This window comes from Rutilus rutilus (assembly GCF_951802725.1).
Source record: "Rutilus rutilus genome assembly, chromosome: 5".
NCBI lineage: Eukaryota > Metazoa > Chordata > Actinopteri > Cypriniformes > Leuciscidae > Rutilus > Rutilus rutilus.
In genome coordinates, this window is record NC_140213.1 from 45,080,467 (window position 1) to 45,094,530 (window position 14,064).

Below are 14,064 nucleotides of genomic sequence, written 5' to 3' on the forward strand. Positions count from 1 at the left end.
CGAGAGCATACACAAATCGCTTTTTGCTTCGGAGCCGACCAGTTGTGTCCTCTGAGTGAATGAGCGTTTGGATAGTGTTTTAGTTTTAGTTTCACTCGAAGGCAATTGGTCTCCCTAGTGGGATCCCAATTCGTTAGTAACTCCTACCGACGTGATGTAGGAGTGACCGAACGAAAGAGAATTAATGCCATGCTTCCTAATGATATCTCCTAAGGGTAGCATGTACAGAGTGAAAAGCAACGTTCCTAGTACTGAGCCTTGTGGTACGCCATACTGAACTTGTGATCGATAAGACATCTCTTCATTTACTGCTACAAACTGATAACGGTCAGATAAGTATGATTTAAATCATGCTAATGCAATTCCACTAATGCCAACATAATTTTCGAGTCTATTTAAAAGAATGTTGTGGTCAATAGTATCAAATGCAGCACTGAGATCGAGTAACACTAATAGCGAGATACAACCACGATCAGATGATAGGAGCAAATCATTTGTGACTCTAATGAGAGCTGTCTCCGTACTATGGTACGGTCTAAATCCTGACTGAAAATCCTCGCAGATATAATTTCTTTCTAAAAAGGAACATAGTTGTGAGGATACTGCCTTTTCTAGTATCTTTGACAGAAAAGGTAGATTCGAGATCGGCCTGTAATTGAATAATTCTGTAGGATCAAGTTGTGTTTTTTTAACAAGCGGTTTAATCATAGCCAGCTTAAAAGTTTTCGGTGCATATCCTAGTGACAAAGATGAATTAATGATATTAAGTAGAGGATCTGTGACCTCTGGAAGCATCTCTTTCAGTAGCTTAGTCGGTATAGGGTCTAACATACATGTTGTCAATTTAGATGATTTAACGAGTTTAGTAAATTCTTCCTCTCCTATAGCAATGAATGAATAAAAATGTTCTTCAAGGAGACTACAATGCACTGCCTGATGCGATACTGTAGTAGACGGTTGCATAATTATAATTTTCTCCCTGATATTATCAATCTTGTTAGTAAAGAAGTTCATAAAGTCATTACTGCTGTGCTGCTTGGAAACGTCTGGGGTTGAGGATTTATTTTTTCATTAGTTTAGCCACTATTTAAAATAAATACCTTGGGTTTTGTTTATTTTCTTCTAATAGGGTTGAAAAATAAACAGATCTAGCAGCTTTTAAGGCCTCTCTGTATGCAATCGAGCTCTCTTTCCATGAAAAGCAAATACCTCTAGTTTTGTTTTCTTCCAGTTGCGCTCCATTTTTCTGGCTGCTCTCTTAAGGGCCTGAGTGTGCTCATTGTACCACGGCGTTAGACTATTTTCTTTAACCTTCTTTAAGCGCAAAGGAGCAACTGTGTCTAAAGTGCTGGAAAAGAGAGAGTTAAAAGATCCTGTTACATGCTCTAATTGCTGTACACGATAAGAAATAATAATTTTTCAGTGACCCTGAAAGATACATTTTTCCTGGAATAAATGAATAATCGAAGAGTTCATTGGAACTGATTAATTGATTGTAATATTAATTTGGCTTACCTCAAAGTTAATCTAATTAACTGACCCAAATATTAATAATTAATCATAATTGGTAATTATGGATTATTATTAATATTACCCCTTTGAGCTAATATTGTTACAACGGCGTTAGACTATTTTCTTTAACCTTCTTTAAGCGCAAAGGAGCAACTGTGTCTAAAGTGCTGGAAAAGAGAGAGTTAAAAGTTTCTGTCGCAATATCGAGTTCTTCTAAGCTACCTGGGATGCTGAGATGATGAAGCTGATCAGGAAGATTATTAATAAAGCAATCTTTAGTGGCAGAAGTGATAGGTCTAACATATTTGTAACACGGAGTCGACTTTGCAGCCAGGCTAAATTAAGTTTACACGAGACTAGATAATGATCTGAGATGTCATCGCTCTGCTGCAGAATTTCAACGGCATCAACATTGATTCCATGTGATAATATTAGTAATATCTTCAGAATTACTGAGAAGTCTTGTTTTAAATATAATTCTTTTGAAGTGTTGTTGCTAAATATAACACTATCTAGTGTAAATGACAAATCACGTTTAACATTTGTGCTGGCTACTGTATACAGGCCACCATAAAGACTTTATCAAAGAATTTGCTGATTTTCTATCAGAGTTAGTACTGGCTGCAGATAAAGTCCTAATTGTTGGTGATTTTAATTACAGCAACTCCTCCCCCTTTGCCTTTGAGACAAGGTCCATGTTTATAACAATAATCTTAAGGGGTGGACTCATTTAAAGTCATATAATTGTTTGGTTTTAGCCAGGTTTCTGTCAAACACAGCCCATCTAGGTTATAATCTGTAATAATATCATTAACAATGAGTGCTTTTGAAGTCAGGGATCGAATATTCAGCAACCCGAGCTTTATCATTTGTTCTGTTGTTATATCTGTGTTTTATTTGTTGAACATCAATTAAATTTTTACCCTTGAATGGGTTTAGGAGTTTTTTCTATGTCCTAATTCGGGGAACAGACACAGTCTCTATATGATGATATCTAGGTGAAAGAGGCTCTATGTGATGGGATTTATCTGACCTTGGTGACGTGAGACAGCTGGCAGACGGTCAGTTTAGCCAGTCTGGGAGGGATGAATACTATCTCTTTTCAACAGGTCAGGTCTGCCCCATTTTGACGTAGCCTCCATTTCTCTTGCTCCTCGGTTTGAAAAAGATGGAAGAGCTTAAACTTTGCGCTCCACTTCCTTGCAGTACTTTTCTGAGAGCCCAGCTGCCCTGTGGTCAGAAGAGGAAATATGTGATTGTCTGTCTAAATCATTGCAAGATGTGTGTGACCATGACATATAGAGCCCAACATATAATCTCTGCAAAGTAAGAAGATTGGAACTCTCTTTTTCTTTCCCACAACCTCTATATCTGGACACTTACGCTACACTTAAATGAATGTCATGGCATTACATCATAAACCTAAATGGCAGAAATACAGTGCAAACACGCTTCTCAAGAAAGGTGGCGGGGATACAAAAATGTGGAAGTAGAATCTGCAGTTTTCACAAAAGTCTCGGAGAGTTTTGTGTCATCTGGCAGACTTTTGCTGACAAATGGAAGCAATTTCTAACACTGGAAATATTGTAGAAATTAAGAATTTCATGTTTTTTCCCTAGCTCTCCTAGTGCCTTTTTCTTTTGTTTTGATTAACTGAAGTTCAGTTTACACATAGATCCTCAACTCTCCTCCTTCCTAACCTAACTGTGAAATATAGTCAATAACACAGCAGCTCTTTCACATTTTAGATTTTTGTCATTCACTGCGGTTTCACCCACTGAGTGGCTGCGTTAGTGTTAGCTTAATACTAATGCAGCCACTCAGTGGGTGAACCCGCAATGTCTTACTTTGACGTCATGTGCATACTCTCTATAATGCTTTTCCCTTTCATTCTTGTATAGCAAGCAGATTTCTCTCTATCTTCCTTTTTTTTTGGAGTGGTAGAAATGATTAAAATACTAAAATTACTTGCTTCATACAAAGTTATGTTTCAAATATTTTTTTTACACATTTTTTACATAAAAAAACACTGAATTTATGACAATCTTTTGGGCCTTAGACTTGTTCCCAATAAAAACCCTGAATGCCACTATGGGCCCTATTTTAACGATCTGAAACGCAAGTATCAAACGCGAAATGCAAGTAACTTTGTGGGCGGATCTAAGGCGCTGTTGCTATTATACCGACGGGATAAATGACTCTTGCGCCCGACGCAAATTTAAAATGGGTAGGTCTGAAGTAGCTTCATTACTCATAGGTGTGGTTTGGGCGTAACGTGCCATAAACCAATCAGAGCGTCATCTCACATTCCCTTTAAGAGCAGGCGCGCTTGCTCCATGGCGGATTGCTATTATAATGGCGGATTTGCCAGGAGCAGTTCACAGCCAAAGAGACCGACGTTCTCGTCAGGGCCATAAAAGACAGAGAAGTGACATTGTTCGGTTAAACAGGCGTATAATAATTTTGGTAAATGTGTAAGCTAGATTTATGCCTATTTTGGCACATCTTCATGGACACCACAATGATTTCCCTGATGTGGAATATTTTTCCTTGTAATTATGTATGGTTTGCAAAAATGGCAACTGCTGTGTGCAGATGAGAGAAGCAAAGTGTATGCGCGCTGTGCACACGCTACATTACGTTTGGGAACCAGGGACCAGCACCAGGGAACGTTTGCGCCGGAACACGCCTCCTCTTTTCGCTGAACCACCCCGAGAGCGCAAGTTCATTCCCTAATTTACCGACGTGCGTCTGTGGAGGGAAAAGTCCGCTGTGTGTCGGGTACAAAATAGGAATGATACATGCGTCGGTGTACAAAGTCAATTGCGCTGGGTGCAAGATAGGGCCCTTGGTGTGATATTTTGTAGTTAATGCAATTAGTGCAAAATGCCCGTGCAAAATCAGTTTTTGTGTGTTTTTAGTAATTGTTGGTTTGGTGCCCGTGAAAGAGACTGTGAACGCATTGAATTCAGGGAGCAGGCTAGGTTACTACAAATGATGGCCATGAATAAAATAATTCAGAAGTAAACAGTGTAGCTGACAGAGTGTTTATGTCAGAATGTTTATTTTTAAACCACATCCTTCTTGGGGCTTCTTTGACCGATACAACCCCTCTAATGTCAGAATGTTTATTTTTAAACCACAACCTTCTAAAAATGATCTTTAGCATTTATCATCCAAACAACGTCAAACTTGGCACTGCACTTACTCATGCCCGTAGCAAGACACCTGTCGAGTTTGAAAGCCATCGGACTAACGGTTTGAGAGATATGTGGTTAACAGACATACACACACACACACACACACACACACAGACAGACAGACGTTTCTGTAATTTATAGATAGATGAAATTCATAAATTTTTAATTGTGCCGTAAGTGTCCAAACACTTTTTGAGGCCACTGTGTCTTCTTTCCTGTATGCAATCCATCATTCCTTATTTCATTGCTCATTCATAACTCATATTTTCATTACAGTCTTATGTAATTTTTAGAACTGCCCTGACTAAAGATTTTTTCTGGTTGACTAGTAGTTGTTCATTTAAGCCATTAGTCGACTAGTCGCACGTTTATGACATTAATTGAATTACTTTTAATCATTTATTGATAAACTAGTGTTTATGAGTCAATGTCGGTGGCAAAGAGAATAGTGTATATATAGAGAAAATGCATTTTGCTGTCTACTTTACTCTAAGGACATACCTGAGTTCCCTTAGTTTCTTATCTTTAATCTCGTCCAGTCGGGCTCTGCGACTGCGCGCCTCCTCCTCCAGTCGTTCCCCCTCTCGACACAGCTCTCGGCGCTGGCTGACGGCCTGCACTTCTCTCTCCCGTATCTGCTGCCTCACAGCCTCAGCATGCCTCTGGATGTGTTGATGCCGCTGCTCCTCTTTATCTTGTTCTTTCTCAATTAAATCCTGCTGTGCCCTGGAAAAGGAGTATACAGCATACAATCTTCAATGTTATCTTTGTCCATTCTCCCCTCTAAATTGCATTTATTAGGACTCATGGGATAATATAAAAAATAATCCAAACTATAATAGCCTATAATAGCCTAGCCTACATATTTTAAAATTGTATCATATATTGCTGCCATGATAACCATTTCACATTTTTAAGTGCTTTCTTCTCTTTCCCATTTTTTGTTCGCTGAGGCAGATCTGCGATGAAATATTGTTCTTGTAAATACTTTCCAGCATTTCAGTAATAAAAGTGTACATCTTACGTACGGTGCTCTGCAGTGATCAAAAAGGATTTAAACAGTGAATTTTGAATCTCTTCTTGTAAACTCAGAGATGTGGATGATTCAGACGGCAATTAAATTAACACACGACCTGTTTGCCAAAAAACAGTACGTACTAATTTGGCCAGGGATTTTTACGCAGGTTGGGTGAGAAAAAACACTGATATTATGGATTCGGACGGCACTAAAATCGCCGACTTACTCCTGTAAATGTTTAAAATACGAGCCCATGAGAATAGGCCTAGGACTTAACTGACAGTAGCCTATGCTTTCACTGGCCTTTAAAAGCGCTCTTTAATTTAATTAATAATATAATATATATAATAATATAATAAAAATCTAACAACAATCAGTATAATGACAATTTTATTCTTTGTATGAAAACACCTCAATTAGCCTAATTGAACACTGTCTGGGTGTATTAAAACTTCAGAGTTATATTCGTATAGACCTGCAACAGTGATAAGGTAAAGCTAAGAGTGGTCCAGACCAACCTTCCGATGACTTACAGAAGGTATACTTAACTAAGAACATTTCGGGAAACACGTATTATCGATAAGTCGATAAATGTTAGCAAGCTTAGTTTTTGTACCTCTATATTTCTAAAACCTTGTGTACGGCCATGCTAATAGTACTTGATACATGTGATGGTGTTTGTACCTCAGGACCCTCTCAAACTCTGCTCTCTCTCGTCTGGCTTCAATGGAAAGCAAGTGATTCTTATGAGTCATTTGCTCTAAACGAGCAGCCTTTAGCTTCTCTTCCTCTTCCTGCTTTTTCATAGTCTGCTCTTTCTCTTTTCTTCTCCATTCCCTCGCAGCCGCTTCCTGGTTCCTCCGTGCCCTGATCTCATCCTCACAGTTCAGAGAAAAACTAATTTATTTGAAATCCAGAATCCAGCATGCAAAATGTATTACGCCATCATGGGTATACATCTCATACAAAGGAATTTAGTACTTTTTTATAAAGACATACTGTAACATTTTACCTGCTCGGCTTTATGGTCTCTGTCCCGTTCTTGAAGAGCTCTCATTCGCGCCACTTCCTTCTCTTTTTCTTTTTTTATTTGTACCTGCTCAGCTTCATACTCTGCCTCTCGTTCCTAGAGTTAATTAAACACATCTGGGATTGATGTGGCTATTCAATGTGGCTTGGTGGGAAAGCCAACTGCAGCTGCTGATGTCGCCAGGCCCTTTAAGTTTTTTGTTTAGCTTGTCTCAACATTTTCCTATGATTAATCTACCATTATATGATCCTTCCTTTGATCACAGTACAGTAGGTCAGACTTAAAAAGATGTTTTTTCACTTGTGGTCCACTTCTAATATTGTGCAAAATCAATGGACAGACAAATGACAGACTGGAAATAATTAATTTCCAATGAAGAATATTACGGTCCAGTTGCATGGAGGTCTGACTTGTATGCATAAATGTTCTGATTCAATTTGAACTTTTGCAACTAGACCATAATATGGTCCATATATATTATGTGACCACACGGCCAGATCTTAATGAAAACAATGAGCACAAGAATAACCAGCATTTTTGCAAAAAATGGGTGGTTATAATTATGTATGTATATATGTATGTATTTGAGGAGCGGAGAAGAGCGTCTTCGTCTAGCATGTGTTGTCGAGTCATAGCCAATCCTGTACAAGCCCAATTGCCTGTGCAAACCACTTCACAGTTTATTACTTGAGATTTTGGCCAAATGACAGAAAAACTGACCAATCGAGTCTCTTCAGAAAATTTGGACTAAACCACTCAGTTCCTTTTACGAACTCTTTATGAGAAAGTGGTCAAAGTGTTAGTTGCGAAGACTGTCGATGGAGGGACAGAAAGCTTTCAGATTTCAGCAAAAAGATCTTCATTTCTGTTTTGAAGATGAACAAACGTTTTACGGATTTGGAACGACATGAGGGTGAGTAAATGAGGACAGAATTTTCATTTTTGGGTGAGCTATCCCTTTAAAGTAATCTGTAGTACTTAATACAAAAAGGGATCAGGGAAAATTTTATCTCACATTATAAGGCCGAATCACACTGCGCAGACAGACAGCAACAAGACAGTTCGTCTGGTGTTTGCATGGGCTTATAGGGCTTTTTATGCTGAATCATGTTTGTCGGATTGTGGAATGTCTGAGAAGTGACATACTGTAATCTGGTGTTTGTCCACGTTGGTCGCTGTCTGTCGATGCAGTGTGAATTGGCCTATATGAATGCTTAATTGATCTTATTTATTGTATTTGATTAACAAGGTAAGAACTGCAAGAACAGTCTGCCCCTGATTTTAAAGTTTAAGATTACAGTGGTGGTGGATGTCAAGAGAGGCGATTAAACCCATTAAAAAGACTTTTCTTACCAACTTCTTGGTTGTATACTCTACAGCACGCAAATCTGCTAATCTCTCTTCTTCCTTTTTCTGCTTTTTAGCAAGCAGGTTCTCCTCATTTATCCTGTGAATATCCTGAAGCAATTTCCTCTGCTCCTCCTTCTTCCTTTCAATGACCTGAGATAACATTACACAAAGAGTGAGTTTGAAAACTACCGGTACTTTTGATTCAAATTAATCTGGAGATAAAATTTTCTGGATATTGCATGTACTTTGAGCTCCTCCATCTGCATCTTTTCCATGTTTTCCAGCAACTGCTGACCCTCCTGGTCCTTCATCTCATCCTGAAGCATTTTCTCCTCCAGACGCATCTGGATCTGGTCGAGGATGCACAGCTTCCCCCTTTAATAACACCCACCCATTAACCAGGGAGCAATACATTGTATGTAGAGTATATGGAATACAGAGTGTAAACATCCTTACTGAATCATCTGCTCTTTGCGTAGTTGTTCGATTTTTTCCTGAGTTTCTACGGCTCGGCAACGCTCCGCCTCCATGATGGCATCCAGCCTTTTCTCCTCCTCCAGCCACTTTGCGCGGTTCTGTTTCTTCTCCTTAATCTGCGCATCCCGGACAACATGGCACTGCGCTTTCCGAATCAACTGCAGGAGTACAAAGACAACATTTGCATGTAGGAAATAACCAGTGCATCATGGTTTTGCTTGTTAGTGTGGTCCTATCTACCTCATTGAGCTTCTTGACTTCGTCTTCTTGCTCCATTCTCATGGCGTTGGCTCGTTCCAACAGGTACTGAGCGCGGTCCCTCGCCTCTATCTCGAGCTCACTGAGTTTCTGGTTCTTCTGCCGAGAGAGGTCCGCCTGACGCATCCGTGCTTTTCTCTGCTCTGCAGAATCCTGACATGACAACAACCAGATCAGGGGCGTTTCCTCAGAGGAGGCAAGGGAGGCAGTGCCGCCTCAAAAAATTGGATCAAATATTCCAAAATGTTAACAGACCCCCTAAAGTGTGCGGTGGGTTTAGTGGGGGGTAATTAAGAATGAATGGGGGAAAGTCATGTGAGAGGAGGTACTGCCTCCTTCTATCGCGCTATGATTGGTTCGTGTGATAAATCCAGCCGAATTAAAAAGTCATTAAACAGCTCTGCAACTTGGATAACACCGCTTTATGTCACTTCAAAATTCAAACTTGAAATGGCCTGAAAACATGATGACACTGGTTTAGTGAGCAATCTGCTCAGTGAAATTAAAGGTACATCTTCATGTCTGTGACCAGTGTTTACCGAGCTTGATGACTGATGACCCGAAAATAAGTTGACTATTAAAAAGAACAGCTGAACATCAGGTCACAAAAAAAATATTGTTTAAATAGTTTACAGCCTTTAGTTATTATTTTGAAATAAATGTAAAAATTCTTAACCTATGAGATTTATATTTGGTTGTAATAAATAGAACAACAATTACATTGTTAAAATACTAAATGGATTTGTATTTGGTTTCTTTTTTGATGTAATGTAGAGTAATGTGACAACATTAAGTGTAACTGGGACATGAATTTACAATTGATTTATTAAAAGAAATAAACGGTAAGGACTTTGCCTCCTTATTTCAGAGCACTGAACTAGATTTACAATTCCTGAAGCATATAGCAGTGCTTGGAAGACAACCAAAGAATATTGTGGAGGCCATTCATACAGAACACATTTTTGCACTGAAAAATGCGAGATGTGGGCAGGGGAATGGGAATGGGGGGAATGGTCACACACACACACACACACACACACACACACACACACACACACAAACAAGAATCTTGCCAAACAAGAATAAGTTCAGGAATCAAAGTCTTTACACAAATTAAATATTATGAAAATGATTGAGCTGCCGATGCTTACTCTATAAAGCACGAACATTTCATGAAGACCCAGCAGCATATTACATTTTTGAGTCAGCTTCTGGCTGTCACAAATGCTAGTTCATTTATTTCTAAATGATGGCACTTATAATTAAGTCGTGCATTAATTAATTAAGCTGATGTGGTTTCATTATTTTATTCTATTGATATTAGATTAGCATTGTTGTTTCATTGAGTTTAATACATTCTTAAATTCCATTCATACAGAATTGTTTGTTTAATTCATTCTTGTAAAAATGTGCATTCATGAACAAAGAATAAACGTTGTTGTGGTCTTTTTAAAATAATTTCTCACGATGTAGCGATTCAAAGGAAATGACTGAATGAGTAAATATTTTGTTATTGACACTGGAGCACTGCTAGTAAAAAGCAATACAGGAAACATTTATATTTTATACTGGGATAATTCTGGGTGGCTTATGTTCTGGGAATGCTTTTTCTTAGGGTGGCCCACCCCATGCAACCCCAGTAGATCCGCTCCTGCATGTGTGTGATCAAAAAGTATTTAAGACAAATTGCAGATTGAGTTTGATATGGTTGACTCACCAGGGCTTCCTTGCGGGCTTGGCGTTGGGCCTCCAGCACAGCTGCCTTCTCCTCTTCACTAGGAACATGACACCTAGCCATGTTCTGCCTGAACTGATCCGAGGACAGGATTAAAGACTGTTCAGGTGGGTCCTCTCTTCGGATTCTGGTTAAAAAAAAAAACAAGAGCAAAGAGCAGGCTTAAAGGGGTTATGAACGCAGACTGCTATAATTGGCTTACATATTAGATAAGTATTATACGTGGAACTCTCTCGAAAACTTTAACTACATTTTTACTATTACAGCTGTCGAGATAAACTAATTGTGAAAAGTGTTGATTATAGCATTATATTTAGATCTACTCCCGTCGCATGAAAGGTTGCAGCGATGAGCTTGTAGCCGATGACACACATGAATGCGGTGATCTTGTCAATGCAACTCGATTTCTGCACTCTCACGAATGCTTTCATCATAACTAACAGTGCAAACACAATGTGAATAAGAGATTCATTGTGCAGTGAAGACAGCGTCATTGATTATAATGGACTCTGATAAACTTGCGCTGTTTGATTGGCAGCTCCAGCGATTATAAAGGGAGCGTTCTTTGATCGCTGTCAGTATATAATTTAATCACAGTTTAAATAACAGATTGCTACTAAGAGAAACGATGTGAAGTTGACTGTTTAGTCACTGTTTATTGCCGTTTATGCATCAGTAAATCAATCCAATGAACGTCTTACATGAATCATTACATATCAGAAATCACTGATCACAGATTAAGCATTAAAATGAACACGGTTACTTGCATGTTGTTGCATTACTGTCGGGTTCATATCTTGCAGTAAAAGTCTGTTTGCAAAGCCTGTGCCGAAATTGCGACTGATTTACCAAAGAATTCACAGTGAAATTTCCCGAACAAACAAATAATGCACTTTCCTAGCATGGAAGGTAATGTTACATTTAGTCCAGTGATTCTGTATCTCTCTTTTCTTATAATCTCACTAACATGCCAGTGGGCGGGGCCAAAGATGCCATGATGTAGAAGACGGTCTTTCGTCGCACTATTGCGTCATAATATGACAAAATCCGAAACTAGATGTCTTCAGAGCTTGGTTTCAATAAAAGCTGTTTTTGGACTAACAAGGACGTTTTGAGTTCTGAAACTTACAGGATGTTTTTATAGTGCAATGACTCCACAGTGTAAAAACCTTTTGCTTCTACTTGCCTGAGGTCTCTGATGAGGTCTTTAGTGATGATGCGGATTGTCTCTGGCTTTTTGGTTGCAGGAGCAGTGCGTGACAGTGTCCTTGACCTCACGCTTCTGCCTTCAGCATCATCTTTCATATCAGCAGCAGAATGCTGAGAAAGATTCAATAGACTGTTGGATCTTCCTTTACTTTTCATTTAATGTCCAAGACTATAAAGTAAGCTTTTTTCTACCTGTTTGCGGGTCCCAAAAAGGGTCTCGTCCACATGAGAGGTGAGGGCCCGTGTGCGATAGCGGCCCGACAGTTTCCCAGATGATGGCCCAGAGCATTGAGGCTGAAAAGCATGTCAAATTACCAACTAGTGAGTCGCTATGTGATTTAAGAATCAGGAGTCTTTAATACAACAACAAATCAGTCAGTTTCTGGTTCTTTTTTTATTCATTATAAAGTACCGACTCATAACATTCATTCCTTCTAGAATTGGACTACACTTCCTGCTGAATATACACGGGTGGTTAAAAGTTTGGAATAATTGTATTTATTTATTAATTTTCATGTTTTTGAAAGTATCTTCTGCTCACCAAGGCTGCATGTATTTGATCAAGTATACAGTAAAAATGGTAAAAAATTATTAAAATGTAATACAAGTGTTTCCAGTGTGAATATATTTTAAAATGTAATTTATTCCTGTGATCAAAGCTGAAATTTCAGCATCATTACTCCAGTCTTCAGTGTCACATAAGTCCTTCAGAAATCATTCTAATATGCTGATTTAGTGCTCAATTTATCACTTATAATTGGTGCTCATTTATTAATAATGGTTTATATTGCTGTCAATGTAAAAAAATTAAATAATAATACTGATATTTTTGTGGAAAATGTGATTCTTTTTTTCAGGGTTCTTTATTATAAAGTATAAAGTTAAAAAGAACAGCATTTAAATATAAATATTGAATCAATTTAAACTGGTTCTATCTCGTTTCCAAAAATAAATAAATAGCCTAAAAGTTAAGCAGCAAAACAGTTTTCAACGTTGATAATAATAATTTTAAAAAAAAAGTTTCTTGAGCAGCAAATCAGCATATTAGAATGATTTCTGGAGGATGTATTGTATTTTTCATCAAATAAATGCATCCTTGGTGAGCATAAGACACTTAACGTTAAACATTTTAAAATCTTACTCATTACAAACTTTTGCCAGCCAGAAAACATAACATTTTGTAATTTTAATGCCCATAATATAGTGTATATGGTGTGTAAAAGTAACGTTACTTACCATTTCTATCGAGTGGGGTTTTTTTGTTTTTTTTTTTGGTTTTTTTGCTGTTTTTTTTGGTTTTTTTTTTTTTTTTTTTTTTTTAGTTAAGCTAAAGTTCAACCTAAGTGAGCCTTCCGGAAGTTTGTTATTGTCTTTCCAATTTCCATGGAGACGCAGTTACTGCGGTTACGTACAGAGCGTATTTAGGCCACGCCCACACCGGGTGGGAAAACAATCCAACCGCCTCTATTGACTTTGCATTGCGAGAAACTGCCTCCTTGTCATTTATGACTTATAACAAAAGACAAAAAATGTCTAAAAGCTGCTATGTGACAAGGTGTACAGCAAACAAGCTAAATAACCCAAGAATACATTTTTATAAGCTGTCGACCCCCAAAAACGGTTGTTTCAGGACATAGAAGTGGATCAATTGAGACAGAGCGCAACTAGTTCTCGAACTACTCTGAGAACTACGCTATTATTGTCAATCTACTGTGGCAAATAAAGCTTGTCTATCACCCTCTCTGCCTCGCCCACACAGAGAAAGGGACATTTTATTGGAATGATGTATTCTTTGTACAATCTTTTTCCAAAATGCTCTAGTGTAGACGAAAATGCCAATTTATAAATGTATTACTTTTGTAAAGTAACTAAAGTAATGTATTAGTTGCAAAGTTACCTTTTCAAATAAGTAACGCAAGTTACGTTGTTTTGTGTTGACTGCTGTCCCGATGTAGAGAAATCAGGAGTGAGAGCAGAGGTGTGTGTGTGTGAACATCATGATTGTGATTATGGATCTACACTAATTTACTCATCTCACTTACACAAACACAGATTCAATATTCCTCAAAATGAATAAAAACATTGAAATGCATAAGAATATTACAATAATATCATGCAAATGTATTCTAAATCTATTCTTATATAGTATAATAGTATAATGGGGTAATATAATATACTTTCTCATTATACTGTGACATGGTTTTAAGTAAAGCCATCCATCGATAACTGATTGAATCGTTTAAAGTTAAAATCAGTGAGGAAAAGAGGAGGTTGA

At 38.0% G+C, this 14,064-nt stretch overlaps 1 protein-coding gene across 1 annotated transcript; it reads right to left on the reverse strand.

Moving 5' to 3' along the window:
- Positions 1-2,690: 2,690 nt before the first annotated feature.
- Positions 2,691-13,757, reverse strand: LOC311290635 (cilia- and flagella-associated protein 45-like; the record flags this gene model as incomplete). Its single annotated transcript, XM_084409240.1, has 12 exons — positions 13,026-13,757; positions 11,982-12,083; positions 11,767-11,900; positions 10,563-10,707; positions 8,828-8,998; positions 8,567-8,745; positions 8,356-8,485; positions 8,114-8,260; positions 6,743-6,856; positions 6,415-6,608; positions 5,214-5,438; positions 2,691-2,742 (listed from the first exon to the last, which is right to left on the reverse strand). The coding sequence occupies exons 1-12, from the start codon at positions 13,026-13,028 to the stop codon at positions 2,691-2,693; spliced, it is 1,596 nt and encodes a 531-aa protein (XP_084265366.1). The 5' UTR covers positions 13,029-13,757.
- Between the last annotated feature and the right edge of the window lie 307 nt (positions 13,758-14,064).